A 25,685-nucleotide genomic window follows, 5' to 3' on the forward strand; every position below is an offset into this window, starting at 1 on the left:
CACTTGTGATCCAAATGACCAAAGCACATCTCAATGCCAGGTGTGATCCGCCTAAGATGAGCTTTAACTTACATTCAGGACTTCATCTTTACAGAAGCTGATGGCCTCTGGTTGTTTATTCAGAGGAAATGCGGCCTGGAAAGCAGCGCTGGCGGCTGAGGCAGCAGGAGAGTATGTGTCACACTGAGAGATGAGCCAGTGACCCATGATGCTCTTCAGGTAGGGGGCCAGATTTCTCTTCACTTTTAAAACCAGCTGCTCAAAGGCCTGCTGTGTGGCCTCCCGCACACGACGATCATGGTCCTGATAAAATTATATAATAATAAATACATATGTTTGACAAAGAGAAGAAAAAAAAAAAACAGCTGCCTCTAAATACAGCAGGATCCAAAAGTCAAGACAAGCATGTTTCTAATTTTATGCAAAAAATTAGAAACATTTTTATTTAATAGAAAATCATTAATTCAATTATATAATTAACATAACTATTTACACAAATAACTTGTATAAAATAAATATATTTTGTTTTATACATTATATATCATACTTTATATATATATTATACTATATTAGGGATGCAACGAATCCAGATTTTTGGGGTTCGGCGGAATACCGAATCCACTGGTTAAGATTCGGCCGAATCCGAAACCGAATCCTTCTCCCATCCTCAGTCCATTATCACAGTATAAACACGTTAATGAAGTAAACAACGTCCACAGCAGTGTAGGGATGCTATTGACCATTTAACCGTTAACCGAAAGTAAGAACTTTGACAGATTAATACTACCAGTTAAACTGTTTAAATGTGTTTAACGCTTTTTTGTTTGTTTGTTTTTTGATGCATGGTTAAGAAAAATTTGCTGTATAGCGTATTTGTTCACTCACGGAGCGCGTCGACATGTGCAACCACAAACCAGATATATCTCGCAAAATGAAGCAATGGAAAAGCTTACTGTGTGGGACCATTTCGACTGAAAAATACAGCAGTAGTACAAGCTCCTGACTGGTGGAAAGCAAATGAACGGCGCTTCCCGAGGCTGGCCACTCTAGCGAGGCGTTATCTTTGTATTCCCAGGACATCAGGTCCATCTGAAGCCTTGTTTAAGGCTTTTAATAGTGTGGTTTTGGTCAAGTTTACTAAAGTAAACATTGTCGTGTATGTTCTTGTCGCCGCTGTTTCCTGATGGTTTATAGAAAAATTACCCCGAGTCGTCCTCTGTCGTTTAAAAGAAGAACACAACGGAGAGCGCTCGCGCGCTGCAGAGGCAGAAGGATTGGGGTTGTTTTCTGCCGCGGGTTTAACAGGCTGCGCTCCAGACTAACCCACATCACTTAGACATGTTACTTAAAAAATAAACAAACAAACAAAAAACATACAAGGTGTAGATTGAGGTAGCCTAGGCCTTCTATTTTTATTAAAAAAAACAACAACAAAAAACGATTCCGGTTCTTCAAAGCTTACCGATTCAGTGTATTTTCGTTTTGTCATCTTAATTTGGTAATTATTTAAGTGAAAAATATTTAGTGTAGGCCTATGTATTTTATTATTTTTATTTATATTTTATCTGATCTATATACGGGTGTTTGCACGGTAAAATAAAATACATTTTGGCTGCTGTCTGTAGATTCCCTCATTGCCAACTCGTATTCTCTCGGATGTTTCATTATGAAACTTTCATACGCAAATGTTTTAACAGCGGCTGTTGTTTAGGGTCCTTGTCATCACGAGACAAATAGTCATTGCAAATTGAACATGTAGCTCGACTTGAATCGCCTTCTTTTGACTTAAAGTATACATACTGCCACGTTTTCTGTTCATGAGTTCCATTTTCACTTTCAACGGCGGCATCATTACGTTCGACCAGCATAGTGCAAGCGGGTTTGGTGGAAAAAAATTCTGAGGTTCGGCAGAAACCGAACCCCGTCAAAAAGCCCAATATTCTTCTGAATCCGAACCCGAATCCTGGATTCGGTGCATCCCTACTTTAGATATTATATATTATACACACGAATTATACATACATACATATTTTATATATATTATACACACGAATTATAATATATATATATATATATACATACATATACATATACATATACATATATATATATATATATATATATATATAATCTTACCACTGATATTCGGCAGTATATCCGAGGCCAGTATGGGAGGACACCTTTTACAACATCAGGCTCTCGCTCTTGACACATTGCTCCAAACTCCTGTACTGCCTGAAATACACATTTACCAGCATTTATGAGTTTCAGTGAAATTAAATGTTTTATATAAATTGATATTGGAAAACAGTGTGTTGTGGCATTGTTCCCTTTACTACATGAAGACAGGGTTGGATTATCCAGGGTTGGAAAGTATTAATTTATTATGATTATATTTGATTACATTTACAATATCCATTATATTATATATATTTCCAGTATATGAACTTGAAGTGGCAGATTTCAGAGTGTTTGGAGGAGTCATAAGTTTAGACTTGAATTATGCCCAGTAAATAAGTAAAATCAATAAGCAAGAAATAAAACATGCATATGCAAAGATGAATATATTAAGATTTTCTTTTTTTATTTAATGGCTTTCATTTACATCTCTATACATAAGAAACAGAAACCTGAGAAAGAACCTGAGAAAGAAATGTATCAGAACTGAAATGAGATTTGCTTATATAACAGAAGCAAAAAGAAAAGACAAGCATTCAGGGACTCAATGTTGCATGCCTCAACCTTGTCACAGTCTTCAACCTTTAACCTGTAAAAAGGTGCAGTAAAAGCAATTTCTGAGAGACGCTGTTGAAAGTGGGTCGGACTGAGCTTCATAACACATTTGTAGCCAATCAGCAGTAAGCTGCGTATCCACTCATGATGGGTGAGGAGAGAGAGTGAGTAAGAGGGAGATTTGAAGAAAGACTGTAGAAAGAGAGATGGTTGAGAAACATTACAAAAAGAGAAAAGAACAGAGGAATACCACTGGAAAAAGAAGGGTAATGATCAGGCAAGAGCTTTAGGACTTGCGTTAATATTAGAAAAGCTTTCCAGCACTGGAGAGACCTAAGCAGGATGGCCTGAATATGTTTCACAGAACCAAGATGTGCTGTTGTTGTAATGTTAGTTATAGTAACAGGACTGTTTTTAGGACTGTCAGGAGCTGATGTGCTGCTGGCAACTAACAACCAACTCTTATATATACATTTTTTGTTCTTCCTTGTCATTCGTTCATCATCTTCACTTTATTTTTTGTGAACCATTTTGTTTCGCTTCAGCAATGATAAAGAGACTTCCACTTTTTCCTTGTGTGCTCTTACAATTTGGGGGCAGAGCAATGAAGGGAGGAGTGTATTTGTTTTTGGTTGATTTGAAATACCAACAGTGTTTCTCAGAAATCGCCCACTGCACCTTTAACTGTCACCCCCCTTTTTGAGCATAGATCTAAACTTAAATGATCGTAATTCATGAATGGTTTGGAATACAGACCTACGGTTGGTCTCTTTTTTTAAGATTAAATTTAGAAGTACAAGCGAAAACAAAATTATAAGTTTCAGCAAAAATGTTAAAGAAAAGTTATGTTAGTACTGCTCTTAATATTTTTTGTTTTATACAAAATAGCCTATATATTTTATAAAATAAAATTGATAGAAAATCTAAGCCATATATCTAATCAAGTTGTGTTCCAAATTTGAAGTTTATATCCCAAAAACTGAGTCCGCTAAAACTCACCCTTCGCCGGGAGTTTGATTGACAGGTGATCTGACCAATCATAATATGCCATTTTTGTCCGACAAAGCAGTCAAGAGAGTTCGTAGATTGTGGATTGAACTTGAAAAACGGTGTGTACTGACGTCTTTCCGCGGTTGAAACAACATTCCTTCTGAAGTTCATTCATGTTTATTTGATACTATAAATTAAAGAGCCACAAAACGATATTTATTGTTTACATTTATTTAAAAATGACAATATTTTAGAGTTGAGTCTTTGTTTCATATTAAAACTTAAAAGTAACCTGCTCTGTCCTGTCTGTCAGTGCGTTGTCAGTGTCCTCTTTGCTCTGCGATGTGTTTTTCACTGCGTGTGTGTGTTGTGAGAGCGCGGCTTGTCGGACATAGCAACGGTAACTAAAGGGAGCGGACAGGTCTTTTGCATAAAATATTTTTTTTTGAAGAATGTCGGTAACCAAACAGTTAATGGACTCCATTGACTTCCATAATATTTTCCCCTGCTATGGATGAACTGTTTAGTTCAACATATTCTTCAAAATATCTTATTTTGTGTTCAGCACAACAAAGAACTTCAAACAAGTTTGAAACAACTTGAGGGTAAGTAAATGATGACAGAATTTTCATTTTTGGGTGACCTATCCCTTTAACCTTTTGAATACCCAATACCGTGTGAAGATCCTGACCCTGACAGTGCTTAATTCATCACTGATCAAAAATGGACCAAATATCAGCCCTCTAGGCAATATTTATTTGTAACACTGGACTGTGAAACGGTGCTCAAATCAATCACAACAAACGATACCTTCAATTTTGTGACTGTATCTCTCTTGGACAATTTCCGTAGAACCATGCGGAAGTCTGCATCAACTAGATTGTCTATCTCCTCAGCCCCCTGTACTGCAGGTACATATCCTGGATCATTGGAGGTCGAGACACCGAATCCCACAAACCCAGGTACGACGCCACTCTCCCTGGCCAACAGATCAGCAGCTCTGCCACTGCTGGATGGCTGAAAGAGACAAAACACAGGGCTGTCATTACACATTCATGACCTTTTCATATCTTGAATATTACGGCGCTATGGTATAGTCAGGTAATCAGATTAGAGAAGCACCTTCTTTATCGCTCTTTTGAAAACTCGCCTGTTCTACTTAGCTTTTAACACATTAATGTTACTCTCTGTATGGGTTTTAATTTTTGGTATTTGAATGTGTTTGTCATGCTCCAGTACAACACTGTTTTAAATGTGCTTTATGAAGAATGAACTAGTAGAGTACCGCAGAATCCCAGCTTTTTATTCATGGCTTTTAGATATTGTACCAATCCGTTACAAAATAAGACCACAACCAAGGGGACTAATTGATTTTCTGTCTGATTACACAACAACACACAACGTCAGGGCTACAATTCCACCACAAGCTTTACATAACAGACACGACATAAAATCTTGCCAAATCTAATGTTTCATAAACATTGCTTCTATACAGTAAGTTAAAGCAAGTAACGTTACGACTTCTTGTAACGTTAGCGAGCTACAGTTGCCATGCTGTTATAGTTTACAACACTGGCCTGTTATTCACTGACTTGAGATCATTTCAAAGATTTGACTTGTAGTTAGAAAACATTACACATCGAATAACTTTCATTTGTCTTACTCGAACATTTCCTTTCGTTCTCTGTTTATTTTTGCCACCCATTTTCTTGTCGGTTGAGCGTCCGCTTTTCCGACTTCAGTACAGTCACACTAGACGCGCGGTGATGATGTCACACACACGCGGTTTGCGCGCGTCCAAAATACTGTCCGTTGCACGCGTGAAGTGAGCTGCGATCAATAACGACAGGTATTTCTGTTTTTTAGTATATGGAAAGTCTCGTGTTCTGTATACATATGGAATTCCTGTTTACGTCTTTAATTTATAATCATTTTACTGACACACATTTGACAAAAACAGCTTGTTCCACTCGTTCGTGCCTCACGTGCTTTAAAACGTATAGTGTTTAATTCGGTGTGTTTGGCGTTTAAAGGGAAAGATGAGTGTGGACGTGGAGCGCGTGTTGATCCAGCTCCAGGATGAGAGCGGTGAGGTGCTCGGATCCCCCTTCGATGTGCCGCTGGACATCAGCCCGGATAAACTGCAGCTGGTCTGCAATGCACTGTTACAAAAGGTAGGAATGATGGACTGGAGAATGTGCTTCATCCAGCTGTCAGAACAGAACACCTGATGTAACTTACTTGACTAGTGCCTAGTGTCTATCTCTGTTTCAAAAAAAACATCTTCACACACTTTTATGGCAAAATTTTAAACATTTTATTTAGAAATATGACAATTTTATGTTTTTGAAGTCTCTTAAAGGGATAGTTCACCCAAAAATGAAAATTCTGTCATCTACTCACCCTCAAGTTGGTCCAAACCTGTATGAGTTTGTTCTCATTCTCTGTATAGTTGTTCTGCTGAACAAAAAAGAAAATATTTGGAAGAATATTTGTAATCAACCAGATAGAGCAACCATTGACTAGCATAGTCTTTTTTTCCCTACTATGGTAGTCAATGGTTGCTCTATCTGCTTGGTTACAAACATTCTTCCAAATATAATATTTTGTGTTCAGCAGAACAAAGAAACTCATACAGGTATGGAAACAACTTGAGGGTGAGTAAATGATGACAGAACTTTCATTTTTGGGTGAACTATCCCTTAAGCTCACCATGGCTGTATTTGATCAAAAATACAGTAATAGCAGTACTATTTCCTTACCATTTAAAATAACTTTTCTATTTTAAAATGTAATTTATTTCTGTGATGGCAAAGCTGAATTTTCAGCATCATTCTATCTTTTTGTCTGTCTCCAGGAGGATCCTGTGCCATTCCTGTTCTTTGTTAAAGATGCAGAGGTGGTGTCGTCCCTGGGCACTTGTGTGCAGACGTTGGGCCTGGAGACTGAGCAGGTGTTGCCAGTTGTGTACCAGCCGCAGGCCGTATTCCGCGTGCGGGCCGTGGCTCGATGCACCAGCTCTTTGGAGGGCCACACAGAGGCCGTCATCTCTGTAGCATTTAGCCCTACAGGAAAGTAAGTGGATTAAACCGAAACATGCTAATTGATATAAAGACAGATAAATATATAACATATCAGATATGTTTTATTTTGGGGTTATTACTCAGATATCTGGCCAGTGGATCTGGAGACACGACAGTGAGGTTCTGGGATCTGAACACAGAAACGCCACACCACACTGCAAGGGGTAAGTTTATCACATAACCTTTGGATTTTATTAAATGCAGTTCATCTGTAAGTTAAACCAATCATCTGACATTCTGTCCAACATGTTTTGTAAGGCCACACACACTGGGTTTTATCCATTGCCTGGTCTCCAGATGGCAAGAAATTAGCATCGGGGTGCAAAAACAGTCAGGTGAGCATGTCATGCTCATTATAAGTCACTGAAATTCCAGTGTACAATTAGTTATTTTGGGTTTAAAATATTGTTTTGTATCTGTTGTGTACTTTGCAGATCTTCTTGTGGGATCCGATCACAGGAAGTCAGATTGGAAAGACCTTAACGGGACATACAAAGTGGATCACCTGGCTGTGCTGGGAACCTCTCCACCTGTGAGTTTTGAAAGTGGTCAACCGATATATATCGCCAAGGACAATATATTGGCATTTTTTAATTATTGCCATTGGTCGATGTGTCTGAAGCAGTATTTTTATTTTGACAGCATGCAGGACATTTATTTTGAAAACACTGGAGCTCTCATTCTCGGTCTTCATTAATTTACTGTTAAATTATTAGACAGAGCTGTAAAAACAAAGAAAGTATGTGTAAACGGTATGCGTAATAGAAAGGAAAACACGAATACATTCTCATCTACCGTCAGTATTCAGCAAATTAACATTTATATCATTTAAACAAATTAAACATTACATATTGGGCCTTTAAAATACATATACATTTAATATAAAGCACTACAAATACTTTTAATGTATGTTTTATATTTGTTAATTTGCATGTGTTCAATTCATGTTAGCTCTACAGTGAATTTATTCAAATTTATTATAAATTAAAACAATGTATTAACTTATTTTAGTTTTTTGTATTTCATTTTATTATAATAAAAAAAATGTATTATTGTTTAATTCAATTATAATTCAGAAAATGATATAATAAAATAAAATAATAATATAACAGCAAATTTCCCTTTATCACAGAAACCCAGAGTGTCGGTATTTGGCTAGCACCAGTAAAGACTGTTCGATTCGGATATGGGATACGGTTTTGGGCCGCTGTGATAAGATCATGACCGGCCACACGCAGTCTGTGACGTGTGTAAAATGGGGAGGCGATGGTCTCCTGTACACCTCATCTCAGGACAGAACTATTAAAGTCTGGAGAGCCAAAGATGTAAGATATGTCCACTCATAATGCATCAAATATAACTTGAAACCATGTTTACTAAGGTGAGGTGTTTGACTGAGTTATGCTGTGAATATCTGCTCTCGTCCATGCTGTAGGGGGTTCAGTGTCGTACGTTGCAAGGTCATGCTCACTGGGTCAACACGTTGGCTCTCAGCACCGACTACGTTCTGCGCACAGGAGCGTTCGAGCCAGCTACCGCAACCATAAACCCTCAGGATCTTTCTGGATCATGTAGGTTTCAGCACAATCCTGCAATGGATTTATTAATGTACACTACTGTTCAAAAGTTTGGGGTTGGTATGAATATATATTTTTTTTTTATGTTTTTGAAAGATGGACACCAAGGCTGCATTTATTTGATCAAAAATACAGTAAAACAGCAATATTGTGAGATATTATTACAATTTAAAATAACTCTTTTTCTATTTTACTATATTTTAAAATGTGATTTATTCAGTGTCACATGATCCTTCGGAAATCATTATAATATGCTGATTTGGTGTTCAAGAAACATTTCTTATTGTCAATGTTGATAACAGTTGAGCTGCTCAATTTTTAAAAAAAATTGTTTAATAGAACAGAATTTATTTGTAACATTTATAAATGTCTTAACTGTCACTTTTGATCAATTTAATGCGTCCTTGCTGGAGAATTTTTTTATATATATATATATATATATATATATATATATATATATATATATATATATATATATATATATATATATATATATATATATATATATATATATATATATATATATATATATATATATAAATTTACATACTAACCCTAAACTTTTGAATTGTAGTGTATGTAATAATGAACATTTTGTTAATATAAATCAATTTTCCTCAGTGGACGAAATCAAGGAAAGGGCTCTGAAGCGCTACAACAACGTCAGAGTGAGTGAAACCAGTCTATATACAGTATCGACTTGTGAGAGATTAAAAAAAAACTGAACATTTGGTCTTCTAAAGGGTGAAGGTCATGAGAGGCTGGTGTCAGGATCAGACGACTTTACAATGTTCTTATGGAACCCAGCAGAGGAGAAGAAGCCAGTGGCCCGTTTGACAGGTCACCAAGCGCTGGTCAATGAGGTGCTCTTCTCCCCGGACACACGACTGATCGCCAGCGCTTCCTTTGACAAGTCTATAAAAATCTGGGATGGAAAAACAGGAAAGTAAGTAGGGTGGTCACGGATCCCTGATTGATTTGAGACTTTGGCTATGTTTAGATTTGCATACTAACATATTTTTTATATTATACCTACCTGCAGTATTTTGTATTAATACTAATATTAGTATATACACCGATCAGGCATAACATTGACCTGATATTGTGTTGGTCCCATTTTTGCTACCAAAAAAGCCCTGACCTGTCGAGGCATGGACTCCACTAAACCCCTGAAGGTGTGCTGTGGTATCTGGCACCAAGATGTTTGCAGCAGATCCTTTAAGTCCTGTAAGTTGCGAGTTGGGGCCTCCATGCATGGCCATCCACTTGATGTAAAAAAAAACGTGATTCATCAGACCAGGCCAACTTCTTCCATTGCTCCGTGGTCCAGTTTTGATGCTCACATGCCCACTGTTGGCGCTTTCGGCGGTGGACCGGGGTCAGCATGGACACCCTGACTGGTCTGCAGCTATGAAGCCCCATACACGACAAACTGCGATGCACTGTGTATTCTGACACCTTTCTATCAGAACCAGCATTAACTTCTTGAGCAATTTGAGCTACAGTAGCTCGTCTGTTTGATCGGACCACATGGGCAAGCCTTCGCTCTCAAACGTGCATCAATGAGCCTTGGCCGCCCATTACCCTGTAGCCGGTTCAAATGTGCTGTATATAGCAGAGAACCTGTCACTGGGTATCCCACAATACAATGCACTTTCAAAAGTAAATCATTTTTTATACAAACTTAAGTAACAGTATTTCCTGTGATGAAAGCTGGATGCCACTTGATAAATTAGACATGTAAGAAAAATGTGTGCTACTGTTTGAAACTCTTATTGTTGCATATCAACTATTGTTTCACATATTATTTTACAGTAATATGCAGTAAGCTTGTATTCCATTCAAAACAGCCTGTTGCTGCATCTGAAATCTGTTTTTCTGAATAGGTACTTTTGAATGACATGCTACACTTCTTATACTGTTTTTCTCCTGCTATATAGCACAGAAGTATATGATTTCGGAAGCAGCCTTTGTAAATGGAATCATGGTGATGCAGACCCAAGTGTACTTCCAGTAGTGTACACTTGGAGGCACTCAAATCACGTCAGCAAATCACAGCATATTTTGCTTGTTTGCACATGGCAACAGCACAACCAGTATCTTGAAGTATAACATGCACAGTCAAATACGTCGTTAATACGTCTCCTGTGAAAGTGTATTAAAGGATGAAGATTTTTTTAAGGACTTTTTTAAATACATTTTTTTATGTTTTCCAGGTACCTGACCTCCCTTCGCGGTCATGTCGGGCCAGTGTACCAGGTGGCGTGGTCTGCAGACAGCCGTCTGTTGGTCAGTGGCAGCAGTGACAGCACTCTGAAGGTGTGGGACATCAAGACGGGCAAACTGAACGGTGATCTGCCTGGCCACGCTGATGAGGTAAGACAGTGACTGGATTTAGTTCCGATGTTAGTCTTACACGCACCCAGTGTTATTTTACTAATAATGATATATTTATTATACTGTTATATTATTTATAGAGTATATATTATATTAGCTTAGATTTTAAAATATAAAAATAAAAGCTAATAAAAAAAAATATATATATATATATTTTTTTTTTATTTATTTTATTTTTTTTATTATTAGCTTTTATTTTTATATTTTCATGTTTTATTTTAATTTTATTAAGTTTATGCTTTTGTAATTTTAATTGTTTGTTTTAATATTTCTATATAGCTCTAATTAATTTGAACTTTAGTACTTATTTCAGTTAGTTCACAAGGCAAAATCATCTAAAATGTATATCAGCTTTATTTAAATTACTAAAAATGTTTTTAATAGTTTGTTAACATAAAACTTAACATAACAGGGTTTTTTTCCAAAACTAGTTTTAATTTTTTTTAAATATTAGTATTCTCAGTTTAAAACCTGAAAACACAAGGGGATTTTAAAATTGGGATTTGCACAAAATTGGGTGGATTTTTTTTTTTATTTATTTATAAAATGCATGGAAACGTAATTTTTTTTTTAGCAAATAGGATTACTTTTTTTTTTTTTTTTACATTTTTAAATTGCTCCCTTTTTAAAAACCACATCATAATAAAGTAGTTTAGAGTAATTTCCCACCACTAGAGATTACTTTATCTTGGCCATCTAAGCAATCACCTAGCAACTACCCAGTACTCCTTAGCAACCACATAACAACATGCCAAAAACTCCAAAACTCTTAACAGCATAGCAATGCCTTGGCAACCACCCTTGTGTTAGAGCAGCATGTTATGAATGGACAAATGCCACTAATCTGTTTTTTTATTGCTCAGGTTTTTGCAGTTGACTGGAGTCCCGACGGACAGAGAGTGGCCAGCGGTGGGAAAGACAAGTGTTTAAGGATGTAAGTGACCCCTATATCCTGCACAGATTATTTATTTCCATGCCGGTAGAATGCAGTGTGCGACACCACCTGGTAGGAACACCTGGCATGTCTTATCTTCTTCTCTCCTTTAGATGGAGGAAGTAACCTGGAGAAACGAGCGGCCCCTGGCTCCACATGCAACAGCCAATCAGGCGTCTCGAAGCATCACCCCACTGGACAGTGAACAGCAGTGTCGGAACATTAAGCCTTAGCCTATTTGTCCAACGAAACTGCTTCGACAGCATCACAATAGCTGACATATAATGCTCTCTGATGTTGTCCAGATAGAGGGAAGATAAAACGCATGATACCCCACTCAAATGAGCAACTGCCCTGTGGAAGTGCGAGCGATCTGACCAAGTCTAATCTGTGTAATCTTTCTCACACATTCTTTGTAATTAACTTAATCCCTAATGCTGTGATACAGGCAGCATTAACTAGGTCTGTTCCAGCGCTGAGAGATAACCAGCGTCGTCACAGTGGACCGCACTACGTCAGCAGACATTCTCATTAAACAAGCAGTAAAAGGATTTTTATGGGTCTATGTTGTGTGTGGCTTTCTTATCTTGAATTAACAACTGTAGGGCATGAAAAGCAGTTTGTTGTTATCGCACAACACATTTATGACGTTAAAAGCCACGAGATGGGATTGATTGTTCAGTACTGGCTATTCAATAAGATCACACAGTGACAGGAAACGGAACCTATTTGGTTTATTGAATCTGTGTGACAGTCAGAATCTGTTTTGAAGAAGCGCTGCTTCTATATTGGACACAAACATTAAGAAGCGTAACTAGTACAGCACAGGCAACTTTCGTGAGGAAATGCTTGTTAATGACCAAAAAAGCTTGTGAAAAAATTGTGCAAATAAAAAAAGCTATTTACATTTGATTAAAAAAAACACAAACAAAAAAAAACAAGTTGTATTGACTCGGTAATCGAGCTTGAACATCCTGGGCTTGATGCCATTCACGCATGCAAATTTAACATCAAACAGGAATGTCTTGGCCTCTACCAGTTTTGAGATGCATGATAACATCAAGATACAAGATCTTACAAAAAGCACATTTAAACCAGTTCCAGTGTACCTGCACACGTAAACTAGGGCAAAAGAACATGTGCATTACATTGATATTTCTGCATACTTGATTGTGCTATTTCTTTTTCATGCCGCATGAGTGGATCGTCTTACGACAACCTCTATAAAAGCATGGTGGTGGTGAGAGGACACTTGCACGGTTTTACCGAAGAGTCCAAATTGATGATTTGCTTTTCATCCATCAATAAATATAAGCTACAGGTTCCTTCTCATGGCTCCTGGTTTCGACTATTCAAACACAGATGGATGGTTTAAATCCTCTGGGCCAGGTGTCACGGTTCAAGTCTGGATCTTTAAACTTGACTGACGTGGCCAACTGTGTTTGGATAGTTCAGTCTGTCTCGATCGGTTCTGCACCCTGGTCCGTCTTCAGTCCGTTCTCCAGACGTTGTTCAGTAGCTTCACGACTTCCTCGTAGAGAACAAAGACAATGGCCACGTCCAGACACACGCGGCCCAATCGTGGGACTGTGCCTTTGTAGAACCTGCAATTCAAAGCAAGAAAAGTGTAAGGAAGAAGAAAAGAAAGTTAAAAAGAAAATAATTATGAGGCAACGCATACGCTTGAGGGCCTTCGTTCTTCAAAATCTGGAACGCGCAATCCATGGTGCTCTTGTAGCGATGAGCCTCCAAACCCTAAAACAAATGGATTATAAAACTTCAAGTTTTATTTATAAAGAAATAATTATTTGATAAGTATCATCTTCTGCTAACCTGCATTCGAGTCTTCACCACATCAAGGGGCGTATTCCCAAAAACACTCGCCGCACCGGCTGCCGCTCCGAACATCGCTGTAACCAGCGGGTGCATGTCACGACTGGGGTCATCGCCTGAAGATAAAGCCAAGATGATCAGCTTTGTTAAACGCCCATACTGAGATTCATTTCAGAGTATTATTATTGAATCTCATCCTCACCTTTGTACCAGTTCCGCAACAAGTTCATAACATAAAAGCGTATCGCCTGGTTGCTACCCTGCTTCAGAAGAGTAGCAGTCAGTCCTTGATATGTTCCTCGAACACCTACGAACATAGAATATATTATTTGACACATTTTTCAAAAACAATTTTAATTTGACATTTACATGCACATGAACTTTAATGACATCCCATTCTTAATCCGGGGTTTAATATGGAGTTGGCCCACCCTTTGCAGCTCTAACAGCTTCAACTCTTCTGGGAAGGCTTTCCACAAGGTTTAGGAGTGTGTTTATGGGAATTATTTACCGTTCTTCTAGAATTGCATTTGTGAGGTCAGGCACTGATGTTGGACGAGAATAGGCCTGGTTCTCAGTCTCCGCTCTAATTTATCCCAAAGGTTTTCTAATCGGGTTGAGGTCAGGACTCTGTGCAGGCCACTCAAAAGTCCCTCCACACCAAACTCGCTCATCCATGTCTTTATGGACCTTGCTTTGTGCTTCAAACTGTTCCCGCAAAGTTGGAAGCATGAAATTGTCAAAAATGTCTTGGTATGCTGAAGCATTAAGAGTAGGGCTGTAACGATTTGACCAAAAATAAAAACCTCGATTAATTGAACATTTTACCTCGGTTACGATTAATTTAGCTTTTTGCTCTTTTTTTTTTGCCCTCATAAGGTTTTTGAGTAAGTTTACTGATAAGGTGTGTACTGTAAATATTTACACCTATTGAAAGGTGGAATTTCTTTGCATTTCTTTGTGATTTTAAAGTACTTGAAGGAAACGGTTCACTTTCAGCAGTTATTGTCTATGGGGCAGATTTCTGCTTGTTGTACATCAGATACAGATACATTAACACAGTAGGCCTACATTAAATTTATTTGAATGCATTAATGAGAGAGTGATTGTGTGTGTGAATTACTCATAACGTCTCTATTCATTATGAAGCTGAGGTTTGTACTTACTTCAAAAGGTATTAAAATATATGCTATAACGGTTGAGTTTCTAAGCTACTTTAGTGACTTTAGTCACAGGACGGCGTTGACACTGCGTTTCTTCGCTGCTCTCTGTGCGCGATCTTCACGTGATGTGCGAGCTTCTGTCTGAGTGCTCGTTTGTCACAATATATCAGGCATTAGTTAAACATAATACACATCTGATGGTCGAAAACTGGCAGGGCTTAAACCACATACAAATGACAAGCTTTGTGAGGACGCAGGTGAATCTACCTTCAGGACGCGCGCGTTGTCAGAGACGCGACACGGCTCAGCTCTCTGTGTCACAGAAAAAAGCTGACCCTGAACGGATACATTGTCCGTATTGTTGTTTTTGAATAGTGCACAATCGCCTTAAATGTTGAAACTGGCAAGCCTTTAAACGCATGTACTTGACAAACTTTATGAGCATGAAAATCAGAGCGATCTGGCTTCGGGGCTTGTGCGCGCTGTCTCTGTGTGTGTGCGCGTGTCAGCGCGTAGGCTATAAGAACAACAATTAACTGACCTGTATAAACTGTGTAAAACATGCAGTTACTATAGTGATTCTGGGCATCTATAAACACAGATAACTGCTCCAGCATCTCTCTGAGTGCCTGCAAACTGCACTTGATGTGACTGACGGGGCGGAGTCACGTGAAAACCGAAATAACCGACATGGGAAAAATACGTCGGTTAGAGGTTCTGAATGTCGGTTTCGGTTATTTTTCGATTAATCGTACAGCCCTAATAAAGAGTTTCTTCCACTGGAACTAAGGGGCCAAGCCCATAGACTGTTTAAAAAATATGGAGGTAGTGTCCGTGATGTCACCCGTAGGATTCTGAAGAGCATTTTTGAAGCATAAAGTTAGCCGTTGCCATCTTGGCAGCGTGTCACTCCCAGATAACTGAAAATGGGCAAAGAGGCGGGACGTGGCTGGAACTGAGGTGACGTGATGACTAACTGACAGCAGACATATTGCAATCCACCCATCATTCAAGTGACCACACGCTTAATTATGCAGAACTTTCAGGCTTAATATAATTTAAACGAATGAGTTTAAAAATCACCCCTCTCACAGTTGTCATGAAGGGCAAAATTAGCGATATGGACCAAAACCACAATTTGTACCAGGCTGTAAACATGTTTTTTTCAGTTGTAAAGTTGGGCATTTTAACATGGGGCTCCCTTTTGGAGCCTGTCGCTAGTGGCTAGTCGGTGAATTGCAGTTTAAGTCATTGGCCAAGCCCAACCCCTGAAAAACAACCCCACATCATAATCCCCCCTCCACCAAACTTTACACAATCCAATCAGGCAAGTACACGCGTAATGTACTGTCTTTATAAAGTATCTTCTTATTAAACTGTTTGTACACTTGCAAAGTTCTCAATGCTTCGGTTTGCATGTAGGGACCCTCATTATGCTACCGTGTTAGTGTGAGGCTATTTTGAGCCTTGTTAGTGGTATTAACTAGCGATTTAATTTTACATATTCTATGCCCCATATACTAGCGTTATAAGCTAATCGGTTTTTAGAGATAAAACTCTTTACATTCTATTTTCATGAAATTGCATCCCAGAGAACGATCTACTCGGTAACCATGTGTTAATTACCCCTAGGTTCATTTTTCACCGGAGTTTTCCTTTAACATTTTATAGTTAGGCCTACATGTTTGCTAACGAAATAAACCAATTAAAGCAATTTATGTGGTGTGGGATTTGTGTTCATGGTTAAGTGCTAGTCTAATTTCAACATGCAGTTTATAGGAGAAGTTTGCTAGCGTTGGTCTTTAATTAACATTAATTTGTGTGCAGCCTACATTACAATACTGTCCTGGTTGAAGTGCAGCATTAATGCAATTAGTCAAATCTGTGTTGTTTTGAGCAAAAAGAATTGCATTCCCGCTGAAAGACAAGCGTTATAGAGCGAAAATGCTGCCAATAAATAGTGTTGCGAGCCTTCTTATCAAACCCGCCACAGCAATGATCAACTGCTCCTCCATTTTGCTTGGGAACTAATGTGCTTGGAACCAAAGTTTACAGCACTGCGCTTTCTGGAATCCTCTCAAGTGGAGCACTTCTACATTCTGATTGGTAGCTGCCTGGTTGCCGCCAAACCGCATCATAGCTTATTACCATAAAGTTGAGCTGATTTAAACTCGCCTCGACGCCCAAATCGTCCCAGACGCGCCGCCCTCGCATTGAAAATTAATGACTTCCGACCACTTTGACGCTCTCACCGCCGGTGAGGCTTGGATGCAGCTGCTCGGCCATGAAAACCCATTCCATGAAGCTCTCTACACACTGTTCTTGAGCTAATCTGAAGACCACACAAAGTTTAGAGGTCTGTAGCTATTGACTCTGCAGAAAGTCGGCGACTTCTGCGCACTGTGCGCCTCAGCATGCGCTGACCCCGCTCTGTGATTTTACGTGGCCTACCACTTTGTGGCTGAGTTGCTGTTGTTCCCAATTGCTTCCACTTTGTTATAATACCGCTAACTGAAATGGCCTGTTTTTAAGGAAAATACTCAGAGCTACCAATGGCATATGGTCCAATACACTCTTAGCACATTGTGTCTTTGTTGGGGTTGTCTCAGAAATCCACTGCAACAGTATGCAGCGTCTGGCAGTAAACAATACTGGAAGAGCTCCAGGTGTTATCTGGAAGAATCCCTAAAATACAGACTAGTGGGTCCAGGTCCAGGGAAATTCCCAATATAACCACATGGCATCCCTGTCACACTCATCGTTCGGCGAGCCCATGTCTCGTTCCCACAACTCCTTTGACCCATGCGTGCTTTCCCTTGAAGATTCTAACAGTGCTCTGTAAAATCTTGTTATCAATTTAGTGATAAGATATTTTCTTATCACTAAATTTGCTCTATATATTTTTTTCGAAATCTATTATTCTATATTTTAATAGTTTTTTCCCCAAAAACTATTATTTTTTACATGTTATTTATTTTTTAAAGCCCCCACACATTTTTCTACGAGCGGTCTGTCTCCTCCTACTGTCTCTATCAATACATACATTTGTACGGGTCTCTTATACCTTGATCTCTGATGATTTCCCGTACGCCGTGGAAGAACCCTCTGTAGCGTGGCCTCAGAGAGCACTGGTCATGAATGAACTTCACCTGAAAATAATAAAGAGACAGGAGATGTTTTGAGTAAGATACAAGTCAGAATGTATGAACGCAAGACAATGTATGAACAGAGGAATGAAAATCATTTCGCCGTCTACATTTACATTTATGCATTTGGCAGGCGCTTTTTATCCAAAGCGACTTACAGTGCCCTTATTACAGAGACAATCCCCCTGGAGCAACATGGAGTAAAGTGCCTTGCTTAAGGACACACTGGTGGTGACCGCTGGGATCGAACCAGCAACCTTCTGCGAATCAGTTCCATGGTTTAACCCACTGGACCACCATCTCACATGTCAATGAGTAAACTATATCCATCATGATTATACAGTTCACTGTGGCTGCCACAATATACAGTATGACATGGCAGACAACTAGTTGTCCAGGGCGGTTCCGTTCATTCAGCGTGGGTTTGTCGAGAATGCGGTTGCGAGTCCTGAAAATGTGCAGGAGTCAGTTCTGTTACAGAATGGGGTTTGTCAAGCTTGGTACATACTCCGCAAGTACAAAGAGAACAAGAACAAAGCTCGTTGTGGCCAGGACATTCCATACTTCACGAGAAAAGCAGGTGTTGAAATTCTGACCAATCACACAATAGTTCTCGGATCTGCTCAGATGATGTGTCGAGAACAAGCTGCGAGAACTCCCAAACCAGGGCTGCGAGAACAAAATGATGTCCAGTTGTTCTTGTAGCCCTGGGAGAGAGAACTTTTTTCAATGTTCTTGCGGAGTATTTAATGGCCTTCAGGCTCGTAAAAAAACAATACGCTGTAATGAACACAACCGTATTATGGCACAGGCACAGCCATACTAGCCAGTAGCATCTGCTCTAGAGTTTTGTTTTGTGTGAAACATGATAGGGGATTAAGGATTAGGGTTGGGTATCGTTTGGGTTTTTTTCGATTCCGGTGCCAAACCGATACTTTTAAAACGGTTCCGGTGCCTAAACGGTGCCTGAACCGATACTTTTTTTTTTTTTTTAAATGGCCACAAAACGAGGTGGATAACATTAAATGGCTTTTTATTTATTTATTTAAATTGAACCATTTATTAAAAGTTTAATGTATACTTAAATGTATGAATATAAATAAATACAAAACACAATTGACTTATTTACAAATTATAATTGACTTATTTACAAATTCACAGTAAAACCTAATAGCCACCTAACCCAACTACAACAAGCCTAATATAACTCTAAATAACAGTTACAGTAATAACAGCAGTTAGCCTAGTCTGTATTCTCGGTCTGCTACTAACCAGCTTCGAGCTTCAGCTTTATTTTGAAATATGATCATTTTCTCTGGCTAAATATTTTAGAACGCATCGCCTTAATGTTTCCATGACGACGCGTCATGTTTCTCACATGACACAGCAGCCGCAATAGCGCTGACAGCTCAGCTGTATCGGGTTTATTTCGTTTTTTCTTTTTATTCAAAATATTCACAAACTTCTTAACTGTGTCACGAACTATCTGATGTTCAAATGTGTGAGTCAATGTGTGTTAGTTGATCTATAAAGCGCAATGGGCGGCGCCATGTTAGTTTGCGCCTCAGAATCGGATCTGTCGGATTTACAACACTTGAGTTCATTCTCGTCTTACAAAATACATGAAAGTAAGTGACCAGTGAACTGGAAGAAGAATAGAGTAAACGATATAGCTACTATTTAATGTGCATGTATCTGATGTGAATAAAACATTTAACGTTAGTCAAATTATAACCGCCTGAAAGGATTGTCATTGCCGCTTTCATAGACATCAGTGTGTGTTTTTTGCTAGTAGCCTACTTATGAGCATTTAAATGTCTGAAACCTGGAATAAACATGATGTCGTTGAAAACACTGAATAGTTGTCATGAGTTGTGATGTGACCAGCGCTGAGCGTGTCTCTGGCTCGGTGCCAGCCAAAGCACCCGAAAGCACGTTTGAATTTTGGCACCCAAATGAGGAACCGAAATCTGCGTTCTGATTCGGTCCGGTACATACCGGTTATATAAGTACCGGTGCCATATTGGAACCGGATTTCGGTACCCAACCCTATTAAGGATGAACATAGACCGTAATCAACATAATCGATTATGTCGACACGTCGTTCCAGCCCTAATGTGTAACCAAAATAACTGGTTACCGTCCCACCTTGACTGTCTCCATTGGACAGACCACCAACACCGCCTCTGTAATTCCCGCTCCAAGCCCACACAGTAAACTTCCTTTATTGTCAAGCCGACCTGTGGCGTCCCTCATGGGGTTACTAAGAACCTCGAATGTTCCAAACCTGCCATGTCAAACACAAAAGCGTAAGCAAAAGACACACTATTCATGCTAAAATACATAAAGACCAATGTTTCTTACCGTACTGCAGATTTCGGGATGGATCCGTAAAGCAGTGAACTAAGCCCTCTATACAGACCTCTTAACCCATGATCCTGCACTGTCAGCTTAACACAGTCGCCTGCACAAAAATGCAGGTTACACAATTTTATTTACACATTCAGTTAAGGCCCTGATATACAGTACTTTACAAAAGGCACATTAGTATTTTCACCAACAAAAAGAAAATGGCTTTAAGCCAGTTATTTAGATCCTTTGCTGTAGTGTGTCAGTTGAAAATATCACTTTACATTTCCAAACACCATTAATTTTTTGCCATTAATTGTAATAATCCAGTGCATGGGCTTCAGAAGCAAAAAAAATGTGGTGGGTCCTCCCCAAGAAAATATTTTACTGGAGTAGATGTCATTTACATTAAGTGCAAATAGCCCGCCTTGTTTACCAAATGTCTGGTTGGGCCAGAAAAAATTACAGAAGACACCAAATTATTTACAGTGGCAATAGTGTAGGAATAAGGCACATGGAAGAAAGTTGACGCAAATCAACCCGAGGTTCGAATCCACCTTTTGCCGAGCTTGCTAACCCTTTTCCCATCACATCTCAGATCGGAAAGGCATTTATTTTCAATAAAAAAGAAAATATTCAAATAGTGGAAATAAAGCGTCTAACATGTGTTTAAAGGTGCACTATGTAACTTTTCTGTCCACTAGAGGTCACCTGTTCAAAACAAAGGCGTAGTTTGATGACGGCACATTTGAGCGCAGAATCTTGGGACATGTGGTCTTCACCTCACAGCCGGTGGAAAAGAATCGGGATAGGACTCTGGCAGAAATCATGTTCATGGACGCGATTATTAACGTTACTTTAGTATGAAGCTGAGCAGGACCGAGTGTTATGGAGTTGAGCAAGGCCACTGGAGCGATTGTTAATAAGAAGAGTGACGGGACTTTTATTATGACACAGTCGCCAGTGCCACTTCCGCTTTTCCGGTCATGAGTATGAGGTAACGCAGATCAGTTTATCATATTAGATACATCTGATTGTGTTGAAAATGATGTTATGACGTTTTTTGTGCATTTGCTCTGCGGCTGCTATGACACTTGTTGCACACTGCAGTGAGAGTAAAGCGTTTCTGCAAAATAAAACCGGAAACGAGGGTAACGCAGATATGACGCAATCGACAGGCGACTCCCTCACATGTCCCGGTTCCTTGGTTAAAATAGCAATTTCTCACGATTTACAAATATTGATATTGTAAGTACTCAACAGAACAAAATATATAACACTGGCCTGGTGGTTTTTGAATATTTTACTCAAATTATTTTACATAGTGCACCTTTAATAATAAAGTGTTTATCGGTTAGGGGTAGGTGAACAGACATGCGCTGAATTAGAGACGGTTAAAGTGAGTGGGTCTGGGTCCAATATCATTGGTCTTAAAGTGGGTGGGTCTTGTCCCACATACAATGGTTCCGACACCCATGATCCAGTGAGATTTTTGTATGCACAAGGAGTCGGTATGCTCCAAACGGAGATCATATCTCACCATCATCGAGTCTTTTTGTGATTACATGAAAAAACTGAGACAGACTAAATCCAGAAGAACTGCGGCAACGTCTCTAAGACGCTTGAAGAAACCACTCTCAGCTGTGAGGGCACTGTTGGAAGGTTCGCCAACAGTATATCGCTGCAAAGGCATTTCAAACTTCACCATGAGAATACCGAGATCTACCATGACCCATAATACCACCCTAGACGATGAGATTTAAATCAGGTTGGGGAAAGCGGCCTCTACTTTTGGACGTCTGACATAATGTGTACAGCGGAGTAAGCATCACTGAAGTAAGAGTGTATGAAGCATGTGTTCTGAGAATCCTGTTGTATGCCAATGAATGCTTGACTACCTACAGCCATCAAGAGAATCGGCTAAGTGCCTCCCATACTAGATGCCTCAGGTTTATAATCTAGATGGATAAAACGTTGAATGAAGATCTATTCAAAGTGACCAAAAGTGAAGCACTTTCCTCCTGCCTAAAATTCATTCACCTCAGATGGGATGGACATGTCACCAGAATACCCCCCTCTTACACTATGCAGTTTAAGAAGGGTGGACACAAAATGAGGTATAAAGATGTCCTGAAAAGAGATCTGATAGATTTCAGCATACCAACTCCTAGACCCAGACGGTGCACAACAGAAGACCATGCCAACAACAATCTCCAGCGGCTAAAAGAACGCCGCCTGGAATCCAACCAACAAACACAAACTATGCTAGCCAATATAATCGCTATATCCTATTGTCACCCGCATTGTTGCTTGCAACAGAACCATGCCAAACAAATGAAACGAAAGTAGCAACAGATCTTTTCTTCTGCATCGTGGCGTACATCTGAGAAAAAATGTAGGATGGGTTGGATGTTGAATATGAGCTTGCAGGTTAATTATTGGATTAGTCACAAGAGACCGAAAAGTCCAGTTATGACATTTTGATTAAACATTAGGAGGACAAAAAGAAACATATACTGTGGTATATAGCATGCATTTAGAAATTAGAAATTGGTGATTTTTCATGTCATGCCGTTGCCCTCACCTATGCCTCGGTATCGAGGAGGATTTGCTCTTTCATCTAACTGTAGTTGGGTCTTCACATACTCCGTTGGGAATGTAATGCAGATCTCAATGCCTCCTGCAATGCCACCTGGGTAAAAATAATATCATCAGTAAACAAGGAGTGTCTAAATTGCATTCAGTGATATCAGCGGCAATCTATGTGATTCGTTTAAGCTTACAGCTGTTTAACTCCCTTCAAGGACAAGTCAGTTTCATACAAGGTCATTTTGTTTTAGTTGGTTGTTTAAAACACAATTGTATGCAACACTGCAGCCAAACCAGTTTTGTTGGAATATGGTTAACTGGTTTAATTGACTTTTATATGAATAAAGCACACTGTTTAAGTGTCCAAAGCTGTATAAACTGCTATTAGCGGAGTCAACAAATTACATTTCTGGAAGCTACCATTTGGTTGACCCAGCAAAGACATACAGGTCATGGGCTGAGTGAGTTCAACAGTAATGGCAGACTGTGGGGTTGTGAAAGGGGACGTGTCAGCGTATCACGCATGACTGTTGTTGTGGGCTCGCGCATAATAGGGTATAGCGTGATTCACCAAAACATTAGCGCTTGTGTGCTTCTAACACAAACACAAATACGCATGTACCTGCAAGAATAGCCTTCCACGGATGGGTGATTGTTCTCCCTCCGATTGCAGCGGCCGCTAGATTCCTCTGGCCTGGATAAATGTTGGGAATTGGGGTAAAAGTGCGCGTCGAGCCCCCGCCAGCGGAGGGAATCCGGGTCAGCGCGGTAGGATGCTGTTGCGACGTGCATCCTCGTCTCAGTATAGCATCTTTGCACGGTCCCTCCGAAACAGAAAACGGTTTATACAAAGACGACATGGTTTAAAGATGTTTAACTCGCAAAGTGAATATCTGTAGGCAACTGTGTGACGACGCGCAGGATGCGTCTGCCCAATTGGACGAAGACAACACAATCACAGGAAGACCACTCCGAGGCGTGGCGGCGACGAGCTCATGAATATTAATATAGAGGTCATTCAGCGAGCTCAGTCATTGGTCCGTTTTGAACATTTGATTAATCTATTACGCTCCTCATCTTATGTAATATTAATAAGGTGTATTAGCCACTACGATTGGTCCAATTGTATTACCTTACAACCAACCACACCCACATTCTAGCGGTTTTACTTTTCTATAATAATAAATGTTTGAGCAGAGATTTGACTTTACTCTAGCAAACAGGACATCTAATATAGATATATCATATACACACAATATAACTCAGATATCTAGGTTTCATGATTGTTTATACCAAACTCACTAAAGTATAATGTCCACTACAAGAGTACAAAAGTCTATGTGTCCCAGGCGGATATAGGCCTACATGGTTCATATATTGACAATTGGTCTTGTATTAGGGTGTAAATGTTGTGGGTGTTTGTGTTGGGTGGCAGCTGGGTATAGTCTGTGTGAATTGCTTGCTCAAGCGCAAGTTTACTTTATTTTCAGTGTTTGTTACACACACATGCAAATCTAACACAGAGACAATTTAGGATTCAAAAAGTACTGTACTAGCATGCACAGGATGCTATGAATGTGTGTGATGAAGCACATGTGTCTCACAAATGCTGCAAACAATTTCCCAATTTTGCACCCCATCTCTCTACCACACATTCCTATTGAGGGACTGGACCAAGGCTCGCGATAAGAGCTCCAGGGTGACAATGATGGAGGGTTTTGCTCCATCATTCCAAATGAAAGGAAATCTTTCTGCTTTTTTAGCATCTGAAAGGGAGCTCAAATAGCCAGGAAAAGGAAAAAGAGAACTGAATTTTATTTGTTAAGTCATCTATCTATCTATCTATCTATCTATCTATCTATCATCTATCTATCTATCTATCTATCTATCTATCTATCTATCTATCTATCTATCTATCATTTTTGAGGGGCAAATTTACAGTTTATGTCAAGTTTTGGATTACAACAAGGGTTAAGGCTTCTACATCACTGTTATTCACTTATAATTTCCCTCCGATTTTATGGGATAAGTTATGGGTAGTGTTAGGTTTAGGGGTGAGGATAGGGATAGGATACAAGGCAGGCTGGATCATGGTTTCATATTGTTTACGCCAAATTCTGACCCTACCATCTGAACGTCACAGCATTTTTCCAATCTTCTACTGTCCAATTTTGGTGAGCCTGTGCAAATTGTAGCCTCAGTTTCCAGTTCATAGCTGACAGGAGTGGCGGTGTGTTCTTCTGCTGTCCATCTGCTTCAAGGTTCAACGTGTTGTGTGTTCACAGATGCTCTTCTGCAGACCTCAGTTGCAACAAGTGGTTATTTGAGTTACTGTTAGATTAGATTAGATTAGATTAGATTCAACTTTATTGTCATTACACAAGTACAAGTACAAGGCAACGAAATGCAGTTTAGGTCTAACCAGAAGTGCAATAGCAGCAAGTGCAGGATATACAATGGATGCGTAAGTGCAGGACATGGATATGTACAGAATATGTATAAATATGTATAAATAGAGAGACGTTATTACTATAAACAGAACTGAATTTACAGGTGAATATGTACAGTGAATAAATATACAGATTGCTATTACTATAAACAGAATTTACAGGTGAATATGTACTATGAATACAATATACAGATGGCTATTACTATAAACAGAATTTTACAGATAGAGGTATACAATGATATGCTAGGCTAATATGAGGAATAGCAGTGGATTAGGGTAGTGCAATAAATTATGGACAGAGCTATCCGGGAAAAAAAAGTGTAAAGTGCAGTGGAAAGTGGTTGCATATTACAGTTAGAAGTACAGTGCAAAATGCAAATGTAAACATTGGTACTATAAATACAGTCGGCAGTGCAAATGAGCATAATCCAGTTAAGATATG

At 39.2% G+C, this 25,685-nt stretch overlaps 3 protein-coding genes across 3 annotated transcripts in view; 1 reads left to right on the plus strand and 2 right to left on the minus strand.

The window, feature by feature from the left end:
* Window positions 1-5,488, minus strand: part of ltn1 (listerin E3 ubiquitin protein ligase 1) — a 31,548-nt gene extending 26,060 nt beyond the window's left edge. The window contains exons 1-4 of the mRNA XM_079803756.1: window positions 5,387-5,488; window positions 4,534-4,740; window positions 2,137-2,235; window positions 73-303 (exon numbers count right to left, since the gene is read on the minus strand). Of these exons, the coding sequence (XP_079659882.1) occupies window positions 73-303; window positions 2,137-2,235; window positions 4,534-4,740; window positions 5,387-5,428 (579 nt within the window). The 5' untranslated portion in view covers window positions 5,429-5,488. The remainder of the gene's footprint in view (window positions 1-72; window positions 304-2,136; window positions 2,236-4,533; window positions 4,741-5,386) is intronic.
* Window positions 5,473-13,332, plus strand: nle1 (notchless homolog 1). Its single transcript, XM_079803772.1, has 13 exons — window positions 5,473-5,572; window positions 5,757-5,897; window positions 6,581-6,798; window positions 6,891-6,970; window positions 7,065-7,141; window positions 7,241-7,338; window positions 7,939-8,131; window positions 8,242-8,377; window positions 9,005-9,051; window positions 9,127-9,329; window positions 10,600-10,759; window positions 11,644-11,714; window positions 11,828-13,332. Exons 2-13 carry the CDS (start codon window positions 5,763-5,765, stop codon window positions 11,838-11,840), a joined length of 1,431 nt encoding a protein of 476 aa, XP_079659898.1. The 5' UTR covers window positions 5,473-5,572; window positions 5,757-5,762; the 3' UTR covers window positions 11,841-13,332.
* On the minus strand, window positions 12,425-23,780 carry slc25a1a (solute carrier family 25 member 1a). Its single transcript, XM_079803778.1, has 9 exons — window positions 23,417-23,780; window positions 22,790-22,897; window positions 20,221-20,320; window positions 20,005-20,143; window positions 17,775-17,859; window positions 13,750-13,854; window positions 13,548-13,663; window positions 13,396-13,469; window positions 12,425-13,318 (listed from the first exon to the last, which is right to left on the minus strand). The coding sequence occupies exons 1-9, from the start codon at window positions 23,652-23,654 to the stop codon at window positions 13,204-13,206; spliced, it is 1,080 nt and encodes a 359-aa protein (XP_079659904.1). The 5' UTR covers window positions 23,655-23,780; the 3' UTR covers window positions 12,425-13,203.
* Between the last annotated feature and the right edge of the window lie 1,905 nt (window positions 23,781-25,685).

The sequence above is a fragment of the Gobio gobio genome (genome assembly GCF_949357685.1).
Source record: "Gobio gobio genome assembly, chromosome: 22".
Lineage (NCBI taxonomy): Eukaryota > Metazoa > Chordata > Actinopteri > Cypriniformes > Gobionidae > Gobio > Gobio gobio.

Bases quoted from the DNA above. Each gene is read 5' to 3' on its own strand.
- nle1 (XM_079803772.1), top strand. From the start codon at position 5,763: ATGAGTGTGGACGTGGAGCGCGTGTTGATCCAGCTCCAGGATGAGAGC. The intron at 5,898-6,580 runs GTAGGAATGATG...GTCTGTCTCCAG, and splicing joins GCAATGCACTGTTACAAAAG to GAGGATCCTGTGCCATTCCT. The intron at 7,339-7,938 runs GTGAGTTTTGAA...CCTTTATCACAG, and splicing joins TGCTGGGAACCTCTCCACCT to AAACCCAGAGTGTCGGTATT.
- slc25a1a (XM_079803778.1), bottom strand. From the start codon at position 23,654: ATGTCGTCTTTGTATAAACCGTTTTCTGTTTCGGAGGGACCGTGCAAA. The intron at 22,898-23,416 runs GTACATGCGTAT...ATTTTTACCCAG, and splicing joins GTGGAAGGCTATTCTTGCAG to GTGGCATTGCAGGAGGCATT. The intron at 20,144-20,220 runs GTAAGAAACATT...TTGACATGGCAG, and splicing joins ATCCCGAAATCTGCAGTACG to GTTTGGAACATTCGAGGTTC.